Raw genomic sequence first — 21,866 nt, forward strand, 5'->3', positions numbered from 1 at the left:
AATGTATACGTGTAAACCACGGTTTGTCCATTAGACTTAATTTCAAGAAATCATGCGATCCATTTAAAATGATGTATTTCTCGAATTGAATTCCACGCACCGAACGCGACGAGCATGTTCTATTGCATTAGTCAGATAAATAAGATAATGCATTCAATAAATCTATAATCTGACCACATGAATTTACTGTTTAATATCGACAAATGCGATGAAGCAAAGATAACTTCCATTTTTCTGACTAAAGTTGTGGAAAGCGAATCAGTCTTTCTTCTTTGATCCTTTCCGGATATTTCAAAAGAAGCACGACAGACAGAGAAAATAGGGGATTACGATGATATATATTCATGTCTAAATCGAATATTCGCATCAGACTCCGAATTCGAATTGTTCACGTTTTATTAAGCTAAAGATCAAAGTTTCAAGAACAAGAGCACTTACGCAGTAAGTCTGAGATTTTACGACTGTCGTATTCGTGTTCTCGAAAACGTGATGCTATGAACTACACTGGAACAACAGGCCGCTATGTAACAGCTTGGTATACGACTTTACTACAGGATACTCTACAATCCGTCGATTTTAAAGTGCGGTTCGTGCAGAAGTTCTTCGGACCAATAGTCGTCGCACTGGGCGTTGTTGGAAACCTCGCCAGTTTCTTGGTGATGACGAGCGAGAAATTCCGCGTGTTTTCCTACTCGCAGTACCTGGCCGCATTGAGCGTTTTCGACACTCTTACGCTATTACAATACCTCATACCTTTCGTTAATTTCTACACGTATCCGCATTTAGTTATTGCAATTTCTACGAGTCTCGGTTGCCGAATCTACGAATACTTGAGCATCGTCAACGACGCCATTAGTTCATGGCTAGTAGTTGTAATAACGCTGGAACGCTTGGCGATAATTACGTGGCCATTTGCGGCTCGGAATATCGCCACCCCAGCGTTCTCCCGTTTGGTCATATTCTTCGTGGCTCTGGTCGGTTATATTTGTTACAGTTTCATCATAGTTGCCGTCAAGCACAACGGCAACACGTGCGTTATGTTAGAATTTTGGCAACGTATTTACTTCAAAGCAGCTTCGTACACCCTCGTGTACGGGCCGGCCATATTTCTCATCATGCTCAATACGACATTGATATTCATTCTTCGACGAAGTCAAACGTTTGGGCAAAATAAGAAAAAAACGGCCAATATGAAAAGAGCCACGGTAATGGTTCTCTCCGTTTCTATTCTATTCGTATTTTTTACGTTTCCGGGTGGTATTTTTACCGATGTTGCTACGTCGTTCGGTTTTTCGCGGCAAGTTATCCTTGACGGATCTGCCATAACGGGTTTCCTCTACGGCATGAATTCCGCGATCAATTTCTACGTGTACTTGTTATCTGGAGGCGAAGTACGCCAGTTTGTTGCTGAGAAATTAAAAGCACTTTTTAGATGCGAGCGTCCACAGAAATAGGTATTTGGTTTCATAATTCATGAAGATTTTTTACGTTATTTGGTCTGGTACTCAATGAAACCGCTGACAAATTGACAACAAGACAACGGCTATCGATTAGCATTCGTTATCTAGCATAGCTGATAAAGAATTAATCAAATGACAATGCCTTTTTTATTATGCTTTTGATCTAAGTAGGCACCTATCAGACATAAAAATACATGTATATAGAAGATGTACAAAATATTCTTTTTTCATTGCAAAGTATTTCTTGAGGTTTCAATTAAAATCCAGGCCCTCCACTCGATTTGGCCATACAATATATTTTAGTTATTAGAGATCAAATTCAATTTTCATATTTCAGTTGGACACTTTTACTAAAATCATTTTTATATACTTATACTTACCGACTTGAACAATAATGTAAGCACAAACTACATGTAGGCTTTGAGCACAGTGGCTGATGTTTGTTATAGTATTTCTGTATCTATTTTATCACGAATGGAAATTATGTTTCAAAATTGAAGTAAAATTTCGTTTCCACGATGAATCATGGATGAGTTAATATAGTTAGCTCTCATTTCATAGATGATCGGTCTTTCATATATTTGTATATTGCGTAAAATAAATTTGATATAATGTCGACCTCTCGCGCAGGCATATTCTATAGGAAGCAATGATTTAATTTAGCAACATCATTCAAATGAGGCCGTTTCATTCGAACAGCACGTCAGGCCGATATGAGCTGCCTTGGTACACGTCTATACTGCAAGACTCATCGCCGCTAGTCATTGCAGACGTGCGGTACGTACAGAAATGCCTCGGACCGCTTATTGTAGCCATCGGCATCATTGGCAACCTCGCCAGTTTCTTGGTGATGGTGAGCAAGAAATTCCGCGTGTTTTCCTACTCGCAGTACCTGGCCGCATTGAGCGTTTTCGACACTCTTACACTACTAGGATATGTCATACCGTTCGTTAATTTCTACACGTATCCAAAACCAGTTATCTCATTTTCTACGACCCTCGGTTGTCGTTTGTACGAATATATAAGCGTTGTCAGCGATGCAATAAGTTCGTGGCTGGTTGTAGCGATCACGTTTGAACGTTTTGCGATTGTCGTTTGGCCGTTTGCAGCTCGAAAGGTAGCCACACCCGCTTTCTCGCGATTAATAATCACTTTATTGGCACTCGTTGCTTATATTAGTTACAGTTTTATTCTGGTTATCGTCGAGCACAACGGGAGGACCTGCGTTCTGCCGCGGTCTTGGGAACGTGTTTACTTCAAAACAGCTTCATACACTATCGTGTACGGGCCGGCAATATTGCTTATCGTCCTCAATACGGCTTTAATATACATTCTTAGAAGAAGTCAGTCGTTAGGGCTAAACAACAAGAAGGCCGCCAATATGAGAAAAACGACGGTTATGGTCGTCACTGTTTCTATTCTATTCGTTTTATTTACGTTTCCTGGTCGTGTTTTTACTGATTTCGCTTGGACGTTAAGATTTTCCAAGTTCGTTATCATAAACGGGGCAGCAATCACAGGTCTTCTTTATGGCATGAATTCGGCCATTAACTTTTACGTGTATTTGCTATCTGGAGCTGAAGTACGTCAGTTTTCCCATAAAATATGTAAAAACATTTTCTCGTGACAATAAAATGGTATATCGATAATGTTGTAAAAGAATCCTTGAAATAGTTTGACTTCTTAACTGAAATGCGCTTAACATCGTACTAATAAGCAGTGTATCCAGTGAATCAAAAAGATGACTTAAGCCCAGTAAATGCTTAAGCGCCTGGATCGAGTTAATATTCTCGATGAAAGATATTTTCTTTACTAAAACCACCGATTTGTAGCGCATTAGCCCAGTAACAATATGTGAACCATTCTCATAAAACTTAAAAGTCGAAATTTGATACTCCACTCAAAAAGCTTTTGATACAAGTTTTTAATATCGTAGGCCTGAATTTATCGATAAGGCAATTGAAGGAAACGGGAATCAATGTTGTTTAAACGGCTAGGGCTACAATTACATAGGCCGATAATAATCGGGCTGCACACGCCACAGCTATCATAGTTAACATTTGACTCTCAATTGCATGACAAATAACTTTCCATTATTTCTTAAGTTCTGTTCTTATATTACAAATTGCTATGCATTTCCACTCGACGAAAGTCTGCGCAGGAAGTTAGCGATGTTGAAACACCAGACGAAAGGTTCACAACATTTCGAATGGGAGACGTATTTTTGGATGGTGATTGAACTCTTGATGATAAAATATACGGTGATTTCTCACTATCTTCTATTGTTGCAAGAACGGTACTTTGATTGGATATCCTAAGTCCGTAGGCGTGTCGTCCGGATGACTAAGAGGCAGGCTATCTTCATGGTGTGACGGAATGAAGAAACAAAGCAATAAACAATGATATCATAATGATATTATACCATCATTAACCTCATCATCACCATGATTCTGCCTCCCTAGTATCATAGCATCCTGGGAAGGCAATCAGAGGTTGCGCGGTCTTGTGCTGCCACTCTGAAAGAGGTCAGGTGTAGTTTGGGTCTTCAGTTAACCATGGTGCCGGCTTCTCAGGTCGGCCTCAGTTGCTTTAAGAGGTTGAAGCGGTCGGTGTCTAACCCGGCGGGCTTGGTACTTGGAGCTTCCGATGATGGCAAACTCCATGGCTTTTGGACTGGATTTCTTGTGTTCATCCGGATATGATACATATAAAATGTATTGATATCAATCCTGATTAGCTTCGCGAAATAAAACCCAACAAATTCATATCGAGCGCGTATTCATTGTTCCTTTAAAAAATAAACTACCCGGTATGCGTGCGTACTGATATTCACTAAACAACTATTTAGTTAGGCATCTATTGGCCAGTTAAACACGCGAAAAAGAAATCGAAGTGAAATATCGACATCATACGTGACTGTTTGAACGAAATTGCCAGTATCAACTGTTTTGACGATTGCAGCGAATCGCTTGATGTCAAAATGCAACATTATACCTTGAAACGCGCGCAAGTTTCGTCATAAATTATTCACACGTTAGATCTGACAAAAACTTTCGCATTCGCCTTCATTAATCATGACGACTTATATCGTGTACGGTACGTCTGCGCTAACCGCTCTTTCACAATCCTCAATCGATTAGTCCTTTTCAGATATCATCTATTGTTATGAATTCATATTTTTTTCTCAAATTTTCAGTGATTGGTGCTCTATTTTTCGTAATTCAACATCCTCGTGACGTGGATTGCTATGAACTCGAAGGACTGTGGCCGTTGACGGAATCTTCGCAGGGAAGAGACATTTCTGGCAATGGAAACAATGGAACGTTGTCGAAAACCGCCGTTTATTCTGACAATGTACCGTGGAAAACGGTTCGCGGTGTCGTCCAGGTATTAGCCAAAGAAAATTCGTACATCAATATTCGGGCGAAAACTAACTTCGGGAGTTACAGCGCATTCGTGTTGATGTTCTTTCTAAATCCGTTCAACGTCCAAGGCGTTGTCTTCCGATTCGGCTGCTCTCGCTCGATAGTTGGCGGCATTGATATAAAACTGGTGAGCGAAAGATTACAAATCAGACTTTACAACGAGTCGAACGACGTCGTTTACGACCACCACATGGACACAAAGCTTCCAGGAAAAACGTGGACTCTGGTAACGATTCGGTATTCGTGCGTTGATTCGCGGGTATACGTTTTTTTCAATGGAACCCCTGTTTTAATCAGCCAAACTGATGCATGCCACACTCTCAAAACGATCAATATCGGCGATATCTGTCTGGGTACCTTGATGAATTCGGGCAACTATTACATGCTGAATGGTGCCTATTATTGTGTACGTCTTTACCGCGGCGAAATGAACGACACCGTTTTGCAACTAGTGCACGATGACTTAGAGTGTCGGATTCATGTAAACAATCCGATAGGTAAGTTAAGTAAATACGGTAAGCAACAATTCCATCTTGGAAATATTTAGACCCGTCTCTCGTAGGGTAGGGAAACATCGAAGACTTAACATTAAACATAACTTAACATTAATAATGTCATATTGTACTTATACTACAAAATATATACCACAAAATATACTACAAAACCATACCATTCGCGCACAAGGGTTTTTTTATACCAAATATTTCCTCATTGCTTCACTAAAAATGAAACTAGGGAAGTTGAATGAACCGAAGCGAGAATCGAATTGCATAGGCCTTGTATACTGCTTAAGGTAGGTATGAATTTTGAATGATAATATTGTTGTTTAGATGTATTTGCATGCCCACCACAGTTCTCGAAAGAGGTACGTATACATTTTTGATAATAAATAGGTCAAGGTATTCTGACCATTACTTTTTTTCTGGGAGAATATTCATCGCAATGCGCCGGGAATGGAAAATTCTTATGTCATCATTTAAGAGAAGATGTTTCAGGACCTCAAAGATGCACGTACGATTGGCCAAGGTGATTGCTTACATGACATTTTTTATTGAACGTGGAGTACGGATCCATCGCCCAGAATTCCACCAAAACGTTTAATATATTATTTTTAGTCCTCCGTCGTATTTTCATCATAATTTTTGTCGATATTTCCGTATCGATTTTCGAGCAAGGAGTAAGTTTTTTCTTCGTTTCTGCCATCGTTTCGATAAATTCAATTCAATACGATCTTCGCGATTTTTTTCCGCCATCCTTCTAAGATTTATGTGAAAGATACTCGAAGGATGACAACATTAACTTTTGTTTCCCCCTGTTGCATTCTGTTTCAAAGATCGGTTATATGAATTCATTTTTCATGTTCCTTTCCATTTTAAAACGTCCGTGATAGGAAAGAAAGTTATTTTTCGATTTTTCCGCTTTTTATTTTTCCCATCGCCCTTTCGTGAAAAAATCGGGACACCAAGCAATTAGAAAATGGCGCTAACCATTGAGATATTTGATCGTATAATTTGACAGCTACGTAAGACGAAATGAATATTTCAATATTTACATCGGCGATGGGGCCATTTAGTTAGACATTCTACTACGCAATCCACAGTCGATGATAGATTAATATTTGCATTTCATGAAAAAAACATCACGCATTTTGTAGAAATATCGGTAATCGTTGTGACATCATGTCCGCTACATTTGAATGAAGGATACTAATTCTGAATGTCTCTGTTTGGGCTTCCCTTTGCTGTTTGATTTGTACACGTGGTATTCGGAGTGTGTTTCGCTATCAAATAACTTTCACATTAACAGTGTTTGCCCAATAATCGGAAAACACACCTCAACGTCCTATTTTCAATGCAAACAGTTCAAAATCCATTAGTTTTTGTCGACTATTTTTTCGATGTAGATTTCAATATTGTCCAACACTGCTTGATTGAATATTTTCTCTTCAATAATTTCGCACAAAACATTCAGATACACTTACTGACAGGTATGTAAGTTAGCTCTAACTTGTTATCTTCAGAATATAGACGTTTCTTACATACATTAGATTATCAATTTCGCCATCTGTCGGAATAACAAAGTCTCACCGCCGAACGAACTGATTTTCATAGCTTGCGACATTCTGGGAACGATATTGAATACTTAAGAGTTCAAAGGACCAGAAATATATTGGTCAGCACCATCCCTTAACCCCAACGCAGACACAGGGAAAGGCGGAAACACTGAATCAAACATGCTTGACTTCGGAAACATTTTTTACAGAAATAACGTTTCTTGTTTATCGTAAATGCACATGACGAGGGAAACGCTCGGAAACACGTTTCTGTCCTGTTTCCGTGCGTCGTGTGCGATGGTCTCTATCACGATACTTATATATCTTAGATAGGAACCCCTTGACATCACCAATTTCTATGGGAACATCAATTACATACCATTTCTTTGGTTATTTGTTAACGCAGCGGCACTAACGGAGGCAATCATTTTTTCAAGATGTGCCCGGGGATGCTGCCTCTATTGGTAAGCATGTTCTCTGGCAATCGAGGTGATAAGTCTAAATTATCCTCCGATATACACCATCGAGCACGACAGATTTATACATATTTTCGCACCTTATCTCGACCAGCGATTGAGGCAATTTTTTCCTACGCCGAACGTAATTGGTGTCCACGGAGACGCCGGGCTTTCGTTTTATGGCATAAACGCAGTAAGCTCCAGACAACTCGTATTCACATAACACTTGAGGACTATATAGTTTATCACGCGCATCATTGATTGTTTATCGATTATCGACGGCTCTCATCCGAACACATGTAATTGAAAAACCATCGCCCAAGCTACATGCTTTGTCGTACCACATTTCCCATGGATTAAATTCAAATCTCTTATAGAATATCGTTATTTCGGAATCGATTTTCTTAAGTCTCTGGATGGAACCGGGCCAAGATTCATGAAATACATTCTATTTTGTTTAGGCTATACAACGCGATTTTGATTTCACTGGGCCTTCATTCTGCATTTAAGATTTAACGTTGAAGTATTTTCCGAATATTTGATTCAATTCAGATTTTCTAAATCATTTGAATAAGAAATAAAAATTACTTTAATCTGATTCGAATTCAAAATACTGGGCCAATGCAGTACGGAAGTCAAAAGCGGTCTTAAATCTTGAGCTTAGCATTACGTAAGTTCTTGCATTGGGCAACATAAAAAAGATTGTCTTAATCTCGGTTTTAACTCAAAGCCATGACTCTGAACTGGTCTCTGTGCTCTGATGGATTTAAGGTGGCAGTCGTCGGTGAAGTCGTCTGCGGACAAGAAAGGAAGAACTCGTCCGCCGCTAACAAACTTAATTTCCCAATTCACGAACCGCGTAATTGAATTATCAATCAACCCACTCGAGTTTGAATAGGTTATTTATCTACCGCTCACCGACGAGGAGTGGTTTACCAGATTCATTCGCTATATTCATCCGATGCTGGATTCGAATTCTCACGAGACGCGTGCACCGCGGTATTCCTGCTACTACATTCTCCCAAGCGTGCTATCCGTCGCTTGAGCGCCGTCAGCTGCGGCGGAAGAGTTCCGTTGACGCTCATGAAAACATCTTTACTTAAATTTCTAAAAAGCGCATATCGCTAATTGATCTATTGACATTCGTTTCCGGGTCGCCGGCAGTTCTGGCCGTGTTTTGTCGTGCATGTCGCGTAAGCATTCCCTAATGGACGGCAAAATGTTTTTCCGCGCTGAACTGATCGCGTGTGCGATGGTAATTTTGCACCGGGGATTAGCTTTGAGCATCGAAGGTAAGTTTTTCCAAGTATTCATGTATGATCATCTCATTCTTATAAATCTATTCATTCATTTGTTTATTCTAGGAATAAAATAAGTTTATTGGTAAGCTATGTTGATATGTTGCTTCATTTGAAAACGTCCCCTTCAAAATATTTAGGAAAAAATCATAGGCCTATATCAAGATATCGTAGTGGCAAGGGCCCATCTTTAATGTAGTCAGTATTGTTTTGTGTAACATCTTCGTAAACACATTATTTCCCGTAGAGTATTCACATCACGTTCGTGACAACGAAACCTAGGCAGAATCCCTCCCGAGATCGGCGTAAACAGACGTATATAATAAATCGATTTACTGGATTAGCTGTGGTGAACCGTTTCGTTCCCCGGGGCGGATGAGACACTTTGAAACGAAAATTCAATTTTCGGACGATCATGCATAGCCTGGGTTCATGAAAATGCCTCAGACGTTAGAATCAATGCTATACCAAACTCGATATACATATCGACATTCAGCTATCGGTAATCAGTGTATAGTAACCCGATCAACAGCGACGGTTTGAGGAAATTTTAATCAATCGATTCTCATTAATCCGAAACGATAAATGCTCGACACACGACTAATCTTTACAAATTAGTTGCTGTATGCATTGACCTCGAGACTCGGCACGGAGTGGAATTGGTTGTCTGGTATCGCAAATATTCCCTGGCTTAGAACGCGCTTCATCGTGAACATTGAGGAGCTCTATATCAACCAGTGGTTCAGAATATCAGCCTTCAAAATTCGAAATCTGTGGCTGATTATCCGCATTTGAGGTAGAATTAACATTAGACAACACCTCCTACAGAATTCGCGTGTCTCTGACAAAAAAACGATTGGGAAAGAGCTAGCTTTAAAGAGAAAACAAGGAAAACATTGACCCAAGTGTCGGAGCTCAGTTCTTACATGATTAGTCATGTGAAATGGCATCCATTGATAGGGCTTTTTTACGATTTTTCCCAAGTACCTGGATTTCTTATATTTGTCACTGCTACTTTCTACGTCATAGCGTGATATGAAATTTACATCGACGAAATTAGCATTGTCTTTGCACCTGATGCCACGGTTCTGCAACATAGACCGGTATAAACCAGTAACAACATTTAAAACCAATAACGATGGAGTGTGACCGCCGTGTGCGATGCTGTGATTGATGTTGCCAGAATTTAATTGGATATGATATCATCGCACTGAAGCAGCTCGCCAGAAGCCTTACGCCAGTAACGTTAAGATTAGCGAACTGAAATTTGAATTAATAACGGCGAATTCACGAGCTCCATTTTTGTCCGGCGATAAGACCGAGCTTGAATTTCTAAATACATTTTCCCCATTCCAACATTTATTTGCATTGGTTGTTAATGCTAATGCGGGTAAATGTAATGTAATGAGATCAAGCTCTTCGACGTGCACAACACCACTAATTACGACGACTGCATTACGAATCGTGGATTCCCGGAGCGACGAAAAAGCTTCAGGAAACTCTACACGTGGATTTATCTTTGACATTTCAAGACATTTCACTCGCATATTCAATTTCGAAATAATCCGGCAGGAATGTCAAGGTCATGACGAGTCGATGAATTTTTCATAACGGGACCCAAAGAAACAGCTATCCAAAATGTCGGTTAACTAATTGCTGTTATAAACATTGATGAAACACTATAATGTCCGTATTGTGACGATATATTGAGAATCCCACATTAATATAACGAAAGATGAAGTCCGACAATAATTCATTGATTCGACATTTCGACTAAAACCAAATAGTCATCTTCGGGAATAGTATAACCTAATAGTCATGCTCATTCCCGATGATGACTATTAGGAAACTTTTCGGACTTCATCTTTCTCGTTGGGTGTGGGATTCTCTATATAAATGCTATTGCCATGTTCACCGAAAACCCCAGAGCCTGGTTTTGTAGACCGGTATTACCTTTAACCCGGGGGCCAACTAAATTGGAAATGAATTCAGTTAGCCCTCGGGTTAAAAGTAATCCCAGTCTGTAAAACCGGTCCCAGATGATTCTACGAGATGAAAACCTGTTATAACCTCGAAAAGGAATTGCTCAGACTGTATACGCGGCCGTATGTAGATTTTATTCAAGTTGTCGGCCCATTAATCGCAGATTCAGCCGAGCAAAATATAAACCGGTCGATCAAATGTTTGGCGGATAGATAAGCAAGGTTTTTGTCGTCGAGCTTCGTTGATTGATCGGCAACTTGCAAAAAAGAGATGTCTACGTGAATCAGTGTCAGAATGCCTGATTCGAGATACTATACGTATACCTAATACAAAGAACGCGGTCTTATATAGCAATATTTACACCGATGTTCTTCCCTGGAGAATTCGGGAGCTTTAACGTACTAGACAAAATGGCCATCGACGCAGTTTTATCGAGCGTATCTTTTACGCAATGTCTAAGTAAAAGGGTAACTCCGGTTTCGGTTAGCACCTGTTTTAACCCAGACTGGTAGGGGCGGATTTAGGGTGATCTCGGTCGGGGCTCCTGGTCCCGCTTTCCCATTGAAGTCACCCTATTCGTTGTCAAGACAAGGATTGTTTAACCTGCAAATTTGACACCCATCCTTTTGGATATTGCATCCCCTTGGGTGTACATATTTCTTCAAAATATCTTATTCCGAGGGAGGGACTCCGGTGGCCTATGCCATGGCTGCTCTTTCCGAAAAAATGATGACTTTTCTTTTCTTCTGGACCCCTTCCAAATTTCCAGAGCGGCTTCTAGGGGAATTCTAGTTATAGCTCACTCCCATACGTGTCGCATACGCGCTTTGCGATCTCCACCGCGATAAAATGTAATTAATTCAAATGAGAGAAAAACCGCACAATATTATCGCCTGTCACGAAAAGGAAAATCGAAAGAGATACGACCTTGAACACGCGGTTAAGGACGCGGATATCCTGTAAAAAAATAACACGTGAAGTCTTAGATGATGATCGAAACATATCCAAGATCTGCAAGGACACATCAGCCATTACCCGATAGTACAGTCTTGGTTCTAATTAACCGAATACCGCGACAGAAATTGGATGTTTCATCAAACTCACCGTCACTGGTCGAGCATGTATCTGGAGTGATTGATCTTCTTTCTCTTTCACCTAATCAGGCAAATACACGCTAAATCATAATCACCCTACGGTGTATCAGCTGGCCGATATATACGTGTATGTGTGCGTCTAAACCAACTTTCTTGTTCTTTCCTTCGTTTCGTGGATTACCTCGATGTAGGAAAGTTTTAAACATTTATCGGGAAGCTTATTCAATGCTCCCGAGGCAGCTTAACAGCTACAAGTTTTGTCGTGTATTCCACACGCAGCTATAACTAACCAAGAAAAAACTAATGCCCAATCATTGGATTCATAGGACTGTGTATATCGCCTTTCCGCTTAATAGATCGTCGCTTGCCAGGGCTTCATTTCCTCCCACCGAAGCTCACGTCAACAAAAACCCTGGCCACAAACCCTTCATTGGTCTATAGACTAGTATTTGTCCAAGATTTCTTGAGCAAACAGATCGCTGCTTAAAGCGGCCACCAATCTATGTGTTGAGCTAATCAGATGCGTTGTTATTCACAACGCATCACGATTGGCTGAGGCGTTTTTACGAGCATCCGATTTTTGCGATCGATCGTAGGAGCGCATTTACGAGCACCGATTTTTGCGATCGATTTCACGATCGGCGTTTTTACGAACACGATTTTCCGATCGATTTTTGAAATCGACCAACTCGCTCGGCGAGTGATTTGGCGATTTGATTTCCAAGATGGCAGCACCGGGTAGTTCAAAACCATACATTTTTTTCCTCAACGTCGCCATATTTATGTCATGTGATTAGCCAAATCCATCGTCATTTTTACGAACGTTCGATTCGATCGTACGATCGGAGCAAATCGTTCACGAAAATGAGGCGTTTTTACGAGCATCCGATTTTTGCGATCGATCGTAGGAACGCATTTACGAGCACCGATTTTTGCGATCGATTTCACGATCGGCGTTTTTACGAACACGATTTTCCGACCGATTTTTGAAATCGACCAACTCGCTCGGCGTGCGATTTGGCGATTTGATTTCCAAGATGGCGGCACCGGGTAGTTCAAAACCATACATTTTTTTCCTCAACGTCGCCATATTTATGTCATGTGATTAGCCAAATCCATCGTCATTTTCACGAACGTTCGATTCGATCGTACGATCGGAGCAAATCGTTCACGAAATCGATCGCAAAAATCGGATGCTCGTAAAAACGCCTATGATCTTCATGCTCGTAAAAACGCCTCTAGATACATAGGCCGATGGCCGCTTAGCGGCAACCAGTCCGCCCAAGAAATCTTGGGGTTTGCGGCCAGGGTTTGTGTCATCCTCGCTTGCCAGGGGTCCGGTATCACTCCCGAACTCGCTTCCACCAGCGGGGAACAGCTTTAGCGTAGTGGGTTCGAATCCCTTGACGGGTGAAGATGGGTTTGTGTTGGTTGGAGGCTTAATCTTCGGCGATAGGCAATCAAACCCTGGCAAGCGAGGATGACTTAATAGAGCTTTGTATACAGCTTTATATTTTACAGTAAGAATGTCGGCGAAGAAATTCAATTTCATTCGATTAAAAATGGCTCGCAGATGTCATTAAGCTGTATTTTTAACGGATCGTTGCACCAGCGTGCGTCGCCGATGCGCACGTCATCGCTCGATATCATCGACCGATTCAATAATTAGTTTTTCCGTGTAGACTGATATTAAATTTTATCTGGCGACGTGAATCGTGAGTAAAACGCGTCTGCCCGTGTTAGTTCTACGAAAGATGATACTTTTATTCAATATACTCTGAGAAATCTTTTCACCGCGAATTATGTTAACAATTTCCTCAGGAAAACTGGCCGAGAATTTGAATAATTTGATAAGCTACAAAAACATTAACAGTTATATAGATGCAACTAATAATAATGAGCCAATTCTATTTGTTCTATAAACTCTTTTACTTTGGCCTTATCCTCTTGATCAGTTCATCTGCTTTCGTAAGTGTGTTTTCTAAACAATTCAGAACAGGAAAAAACGAAGAAAGATCAAGAAACTATCCATAGAGTATCGAATTCCGGGTGTGTAACAGGTGATTTCTTTTCAGTCATTCATCGGGTAGGCTTTCTATAACGGCGCGGCTCTCTGGTGTTTGTTGCAGAAGCAGTCATAATACGGCGTATGGAAATTCGAGCTGCAGGCATGTTTTTCCCGCCGTTACAAAAACCGCCGTTAACTTTGTTATCTAATTGCGGCACTTCGCGGTGCAGGCGAAGGTATTCCGCCTTCGCTGTCGTCGTCGTCGCGACGCCAGAAAACGAAGTCGCGCACACAAGGAGAATTTGTTTGACGAACTTGCTGAATAGTTGCTATAGCAACGTCAAAATAGCAGACGATACACAGGCGGATGAAGCAAAAATCTGCTAGTAATAATTAAAGATCTATCAAACAGACGGTGAACGCTTCGGTTTTTTACCATTCTTATGAAGATGAAAGCCGAGACCTTTTTCACTCCAAATATGACGACGAAACTAATACACCCGTCGGCTATACTTAAGCTACCTTTCGCGTTAAAATGAACAGTCACGTAGAAACTTCCGTAATGTCTTTTGATTTATTAGCCGACGAAATTCAGTACCAATCGTTTTTATTCCCGTCTGTGTAATTCAAATACGCGTATACACCTGGTAAAAATGTTCGTCTTTATCAGCTACCAGCAGTCAGGTGCTGAAATTCTTCGGCGTTAACGTCGTCGTTATATACGCTCTGCAGATATCGTTTTATTGCGTTCGACTTTGACGATATATATCTAAAGAAAGAAATGCGCGACAAAGAAATCTAATCCCAATCCCTCGTTCGAACGGCGAAACAACAGCTGTCTCCACTTTGATACGCATTTATTACCCTGAAATATTGAAAAACTGGAATCGATTAGAAAATATCCTAAAAATAAAGTGCGGCCACTTGAATGAAATGATTTCCAGGTCTAAGGTTTGATTTGATTTAATTGATGATAATCAAAGTACAAATATACTTTCTACTATCCGCACCAATATACAAATAATCCTTGAATGCGGTTATCCGTCATCGTTGTACTAAATTTTGTTAATTATGTACTTGTCATAAAAGTATTCTACTTTGACAATAAAGTTTATATATATATTAAAAATATAAATTCATAATTAGTTACATGAATTGTACACAATACATGACAATCATCAGAACCCCGGAGATCATTATACGATTGTCAAGCCGAGGCCCTTGAGCAGACGTTAGATCATTTATACATATGAAGAAAAGAAAATTGAGAATGATAGAATAATACTGTTTGGATAAGAAGAAAGATACAGACTTCTCATTCGTGGCCTAAATGACAGTCATGTGATTAAATGGTGGCAGTTATTGGTAGTTATTGGTTCAGGGGTTCTTTTGAAAAGAATCAATTCCACGTAACGTGGATATCATAGACCTTATTTTCGATTATCTCCACACTTATTAAATTTCAGAAATTTCAATAGCCCGCCGCTATAATGCTGTCAAAGAAGCTTCTTACACCGATTCGAGGTATTATCAGGCGAAATTGCAGGCCGTGTCGTATGAACCTATCGCCTCTGGTCGGCGAAGAAAAAATAATCACAAGAAAATCTGGCGCTGATCCATATTTCGCTGGAAATGATTTACGTTGTTAGACCTCCGACGAACGGCCGAGGGGACGAGGAAATAATCCGCAGCAATACGACACTGATTTATTGGCACACACAAGCGGCGGCGGTCAGTTGAAGATTACCAGACACGCCGCCAAATTTATAACGCGGAATAGAGTGGAACCGCCATCTAAACCGATCAGTACAAAATAGGGTATGATTCCATAACCTTTTATGACCTTTTCGTTGGCCATCGATGAAGTTACTGGAATCATACCTTTTCGTTGGCCATCGATGAAGTTTTTGGAATCATTTCGTTTACGTACTTACATCAATTTTTATCCAATATCTCAATCTAACCACGTGTTTTTTTTCAATATGCAAATATCATTTGTCGCCCGAGGTATATTCATTATACGTGTATTGGTGTAGTTACGTATAGCGAGTCGATTCTACGACGCTGCATCCCCCTGCGAGTTGTCATCCACCAAACAACACTCTTCTGTTCATTGTAGAAACCGATCCTATGTAACAACTGCAACGACAAAAGCTTTCTCTGATTGAAGAATTTGTGAGGGATTTCGCACCGACAGAACGGGAAATTAATCGAAATTTTCTCCACGCTGTTATCGGCGTGTTGGTGTCGTAATGGCATTCTTGATAATGGCTTCGGTGAAATAAAGAATGATGTGCTGATAATCGACCATCGTGATATGGCGCGATCACACAGACATATGTAAACATCCGATGCTGTGTTTGAATCGAATTACAAATATTCTGGGTTTCGTTATTTTTCGCCAAGATACATCAACAGATCATGTATGATACAACAGCCATTTTTACAATCAACATTTTTTTGTATGAAGCAGGTGGTTGCGAGAAGCTATACTAACTCCCTGGCTTCGGAGATCTTACAAGACTAACATAGTTAGTTGCCAGATGACGCGGAATGTGATCGAGTGTTACCTCACTTCCTTCACTTCCAACTTTTTATACGCATCACTTCAGGCGATACAAGTTGAAACGGATTGTCAATTTGGCACCTAAGACGTCGAGCCCGCGACCCCGAGAGAAGGTTTAACCGTAGCAATATATTACCGTCAACATAAATCGTCGACAGCCGATGTCACTACATCATATAACGCTAGAATTGATGACGAGTTATTTTCGTTGGCTGCGCGATGTTACGCGGACGTCACCGATGTTTTTATCAATTCTCGATACATCCGCTGTCACACGTTTTGTCGCAACGTCGCCGAAGTCTCATTCAATATCGTCGCGGTTTTCACCGTTCGTGCCATTAATATTGCACGGCGATCGTTAACAAAAAATCAGATCGTGACAACGGCGGCAACATCCTGCGAACGACGACTCACTGACTGCAACGTCTATCAAATACCGATACACTCAGCGAGGTCTCTTGCGTATAAGAAGCTAACCCTTTTTCTAAGCGACCTTTCAAAAGCTTTTGCTTCAAGCGGAGAACCAATAACAAACATCTTTAGATATTACACTTTTAATGAAGTGTGTTTGCATTGTATTTATTGTCTCTTTTTCTGCTGTTTTCTCTGAATAATAACAACTGGCATATATGCTTTCATTACGTTTAAACTGTTGCCTTGTAATTCCAAAACATAAAACAAAATCGCTGGTAAAATGAATGTTTAGATATATGGCATCATGTTATTGTTCGTGTATGATTAAAGGTTTCCTATTTATTAGGTGACCAGAGTACGAACCCTGAAGTCCGCCTGTGGAGACATTTGATGGCTACATATGAGCACAGTTCACGGCCAGTTCTCAACGCTAACTCCAGCGTTGTTGTTGAATTCGCCGTAGCGCTCAACGCCATCATGGACTTAGTAAGTATTAACTATTTTGAACTCAAAGCGTTCTAGAAAAATGAAAGCAATGATTCGTTGAAATGTCTGAATATGTGCAATATTTCATTACGTTACACTACATCGTCTTAATTTCTACCAACAAAAGCTTGAATACCAGATTATGGGGAAAAAATAACAGACGAGTTTGACAGTTTAACAGACGACCAAACACCTGTTTATGCAAATTTCATCAAAATCAGAATCTTTCGGCCAACTTCTTTCCATTGCTGTTATCATTGTCAAAGTGGAGGCAGAAAGGTCGTGATTCTGATGAAATTCGTATATACATGTATTTGCTAGTCTACAACATACAAGTATTGAATAAACAGATAATATGCAATCATGTATTGTCAGTATCTGATTACGCAAAAGATTGCTAGATAGATGCATAAAGCGGTCTGTCTGCTGGGGTTTCTCACGTCGGAAGTTTGCTGTTTGCCCGGTATATTTCTGCCGCACTTGGCTAATCGGAAGTTGTATTATGGACGATAGTCGCGTAATGGCTGGTGGAATTTTTTGCTAAGTGCTAGGCGATGATGATGATAGCTGGTCACACGGATCAAGGAAATTGGCCATTAACGATACTGGCGCGGTACACTCGCGACGCGACGACCGCTGACATACTGACTGGCACACCATGAGCAACTCCTTTTCCAACTAACCTTTTCTTTGCAAATTCCCAACTACATCTATGAAGTATTCCGTCAATAACTATGATGGAATGCAATACTTAATCTATATAGAAAAATATGTTTTATCAACATATGAAATTTTTGATTCGAAGGTATTTTCTTTATGAAAAGTAAATCATTTTTATATATTTTCAGATCCATCATACAGTCAAACTAATAATACGAAACCCGTTTGATACGGCACGTAGCACGTAGCATAATGAGCATGCGCATTTTCAAATTTTCCTATCTATTCCAGGATGAGAAAAACCAAGTCCTTATAACAAATCTCTGGGTTCTTGAAGTAAGTATGAACAGAAACAAAAATTCCGAGCAAGTTCAAATCAAACTTTCATCTTAACCTTCGATAAACGGTTGGTTTCGCAAAGCTCCAGATAAGATTAGCGCATCGGCACAATTGCAGACATTCAGGAGATTAATGACTCGTGTTCTGAAAGACAGAGAAATCCAATGCTAATTCCAGCTTATATTATACGTACCCAGCAATGGAACGTATCAGCAGGCAAAGCCTTAGGCCGGATAGAAACTTCGAAACGACGAGATAGCACTTGTATTCTAAAACGAGAATAGCCCTTCGATTGGGATATTGAATATTTTCCGAGTCCTCTAAGAAATCGATTCAATACCTTATGTTAATAATGAGAAATTCAACAATTTGACTTCTGTACTTCGGTTTCTCTGCACCGCACGGCCGTGCTATCCATTCAGTCATTCGATATGGAAAAGCCATTTCCCTGCCATATTTCATGGCGTATGTGATTATGACGTGTTCTTCGATTTGTTCTTCGCGCGATAAGCCGGGGGCATCTACTAAGATTCGTTATAATAACAACCATGTACGAAGCACGTTGCCGCATGTTTATTAGATAACGTACATTGGCTAGCCGAGCGTCTTGCGATTTATCTCGATCTTATATCTTTACGTTTGGTATTCGATTGGCGAAGATTTTCTATTATGGGTGCTAATTAGAAGTGACATATTTCTTTTGAGTTACTTCGATTACTTACGTTTGGCAGACGCAGACGCTATTCAGAGTCGAATGAATGAATGAATGAATGAATGAATGAATGAATGAATGAATGAATGAATGAATGAATGAATGAATGAATGAATGAATGAATGAATGAATGAATGAATGAATGAATGAATGAATGAATGAATGAATGAATGAATGAATGAATGAATGAATGAATGAATGAATGAATGAATGAATGAATGAATGAATGAATGAATGAATGAATGAATGAATGAATGAATGAATGAATGAATGAATGAATGAATGAATGAATGAATGAATGAATGAATGAATGAATGAATGAATGAATGAATGAATGAATGAATGAATGAATGAATGAATGAATGAATGAATGAATGAATGAATGAATGAATGAATGAATTATTTACTTTATTATTTACTCAAGTAACAAAAACATAATATACACAGACATTGACAGTTTATTATCTTACATTCAGCAATGGTATGATGTTAATATGAAATGGGATCCAAAAGCTTACGAAAATGTTCGCGCTACTGTGCTGTCAGCCGAGCACCTCTGGCTTCCGGACGTGTATATTTTTAACAAGTAAGCATCCGAATACTCGACGTATAAAGCAAGTGATGTTATTTCAATTCAATATCTATTCATCATGAAATCTCACACGATTGTGGATGATAAAAAGAAAAAGCAAAACGAATTTTACAAAAGAAGAGATAGTGTATAAAATAACAACGTATTTCATGATTCATCATTTTCTAGGATCTCGTATTTCTTTTAAAACGTCACGTATCATGCTTCTGTGTTTTAGCGCAGACGAGGGGCAGACTGGTTTCGTTAACGCCAACGGCAGCAAAGCGATAGTCAGTTATAACGGCACCGTCACTTGGACCGTACCGATCATGATAAAAAGCGCGTGTACGGTGAACGTGCTCTTTTTTCCGTTCGACTTCCAAGTTTGCCAGATCAAGTTCGGATCGTGGATCTACGACGGCTATCAGCTCGACCTCAGCGACAAAAAAGAGGGTTACATCGACATGTCGAAGTACGTCACCAACAGCGAGTTCGACCTTCTTAACGCTACGCTGAGCAGAGTAATGGCTAAATACGAATGTTGCCCCGGTCCTTATCCGCAGATGCACCTTAACCTTTACATCAAGAGAAAAGCGCTTTATTACACATACACCGTCATAGCTCCGGCATTATTACTATGCATTATGACATTGTCAAGTTTCCTGTTGCCTTGCGACTGCGGCGAGAAAATTGCGATCGGGATGACAGTCTTTCTGTCAATCTATTTCCTGCAGTTGCTGATTTCGGACAACATACCAGAATCGAATAGCACGCCACTTATTGGTAGGAATCAAATATACAGCGAACCTTGCCTAAGTCGGATCGGCGTAAGTCGGATAATCGCTTATGTGGGATGAATATCGATAGTCCCGATTTTTCCTTCTTTTTTCAAAGAAAATCTATATTCCAAAGTTGTGAATTCGCCTAGTAGCACTTTTTTCGGTCCCAAAATATAAGATCAGTTAAAATCACTCCCCGAAAGGGCATTTTCCTCCACATTGCAGTTTGATCGCTTCCCTGTTCCTGGCTTGAAATTGACGATACATGTCAACAGTCGTTATTTTCGTGTGGTTAGTGTCTTGGGATGGAAAAATAACCCCGAAATATTTCAGCCAGTCGTAAAAATAAGCCGTAGTTTTCGGGAAAAGACTGAGAATCAGACTTATTCAAAGCAGTACTTCAGATTATTTCTCTTGCTCCCAAATGATCCGACTTACGTAAGGTTTACTGTAATGTTCGTCGTTAAAAAAAACATATCCTGCATTCGATGAGAACAATCATCATTTTCTTACATTTTGAAAAATGGATATTATATCCAAATTGAAATCCTAGATTTTCTAAATTCTAGTAAAGACTAATTCTCAACTTATACGTTTTATTACAGGTATTTTTCTTACAATGGTGACAACGTTAAACTCTATTTCACTCGTTATGGCTACAATCATTATGAACATCAAAAAGAGAAGCGACAAAAATCCATGTCCTCCAGTTCCGATATTTGTAATGCGATTTTGTGAATGCGTCCTAGGTAGAATTACGTGTACACCTTATAAGAAACGTGCGATAGGGCCTTGTGTTGATAAAGCGAAATCTCCTACAGATGGCGGCCGGGTGTCTGGAGAATCTTTACCATCCCTAGCGACCGCTAACGACGCGCGAGAAAACCCCAGCAAGAAGCGCACTGCCGCCGGGCGCAGTCCTACCCCGACCAGCTGGGAATCCGAGTCGTTAGTCTCGTACGAGGTAAAATATTCCGCTCTCAACCAGTCGTTGCTCCATCAAACTGACCAAGTCGAACGACTTAGCGAGTACTGTTATGCAAACTCTACTGAAACAGACATCGTACAGCCGGTGTTGCCTTTGCGGCAAAAACCGAACGGAAACACTGCAAGCAACAGCCCCGTGATCAGTTCATCGCCGACACTTCGCAGAAGGGCACCGTCCCCTTCGTATACTTCCAATTGCCCAAACAACACGTCATGCTTCCAGACCACCGCGTCCACGATGCAAGATTCTTATCCATCGCCGAATAGCCAGTTATTCGCGACGAAGGCCGAGGTTCGCGAGTTACGATACCAATGGTTCTACGTCGCCGACGTAGTCGACAAGGGCCTGTTCATTTTGTACCTTATTCTTACTGTAGTGAGCATTTTGACAATTTTAGTGATTTTGCCGTATTTGAATCAACCGCCGAAAGAAATGCCGGTCGTCGAAGGCGTTCATAACATTAGAAGTTTGGAACTTCCAGAGGACATGTACGTCTATTAGATATTGCATATGAATAAATACTTGGCATAAGTTCATCTTTGTGTATTGATAGAGTGGCACTATTTGAAATG

General features: G+C 40.2%; 1 protein-coding gene across 1 annotated transcript; it reads left to right on the plus strand.

Moving 5' to 3' along the window:
- Window positions 1–8,617: 8,617 nt before the first annotated feature.
- LOC141906297 (neuronal acetylcholine receptor subunit alpha-5-like) lies at window positions 8,618–21,795 on the plus strand. The gene is made up of 6 exons (XM_074795544.1): window positions 8,618–8,688; window positions 17,106–17,245; window positions 18,197–18,241; window positions 19,433–19,542; window positions 19,766–20,310; window positions 20,912–21,795. Exons 1-6 carry the CDS (start codon window positions 8,649–8,651, stop codon window positions 21,793–21,795), a joined length of 1,764 nt encoding a protein of 587 aa, XP_074651645.1. The 5' UTR covers window positions 8,618–8,648.
- Window positions 21,796–21,866: the final 71 nt, after the last annotated feature.

The sequence above is a fragment of the Tubulanus polymorphus genome, chromosome 5, assembly GCF_964204645.1.
Source record: "Tubulanus polymorphus chromosome 5, tnTubPoly1.2, whole genome shotgun sequence".
Lineage (NCBI taxonomy): Eukaryota > Metazoa > Nemertea > Palaeonemertea > Tubulaniformes > Tubulanidae > Tubulanus > Tubulanus polymorphus.

Excerpts from the sequence above, each read along its gene's own strand:
- LOC141906297 (XM_074795544.1), top strand. The coding sequence starts at position 8,649 with ATGGTAATTTTGCACCGGGGATTAGCTTTGAGCATCGAAG. Across the intron at positions 17,246-18,196 it reads TCAACGCCATCATGGACTTA|GATGAGAAAAACCAAGTCCT; the intron begins GTAAGTATTAAC and ends TATCTATTCCAG. Across the intron at positions 18,242-19,432 it reads CAAATCTCTGGGTTCTTGAA|CAATGGTATGATGTTAATAT; the intron begins GTAAGTATGAAC and ends TCTTACATTCAG.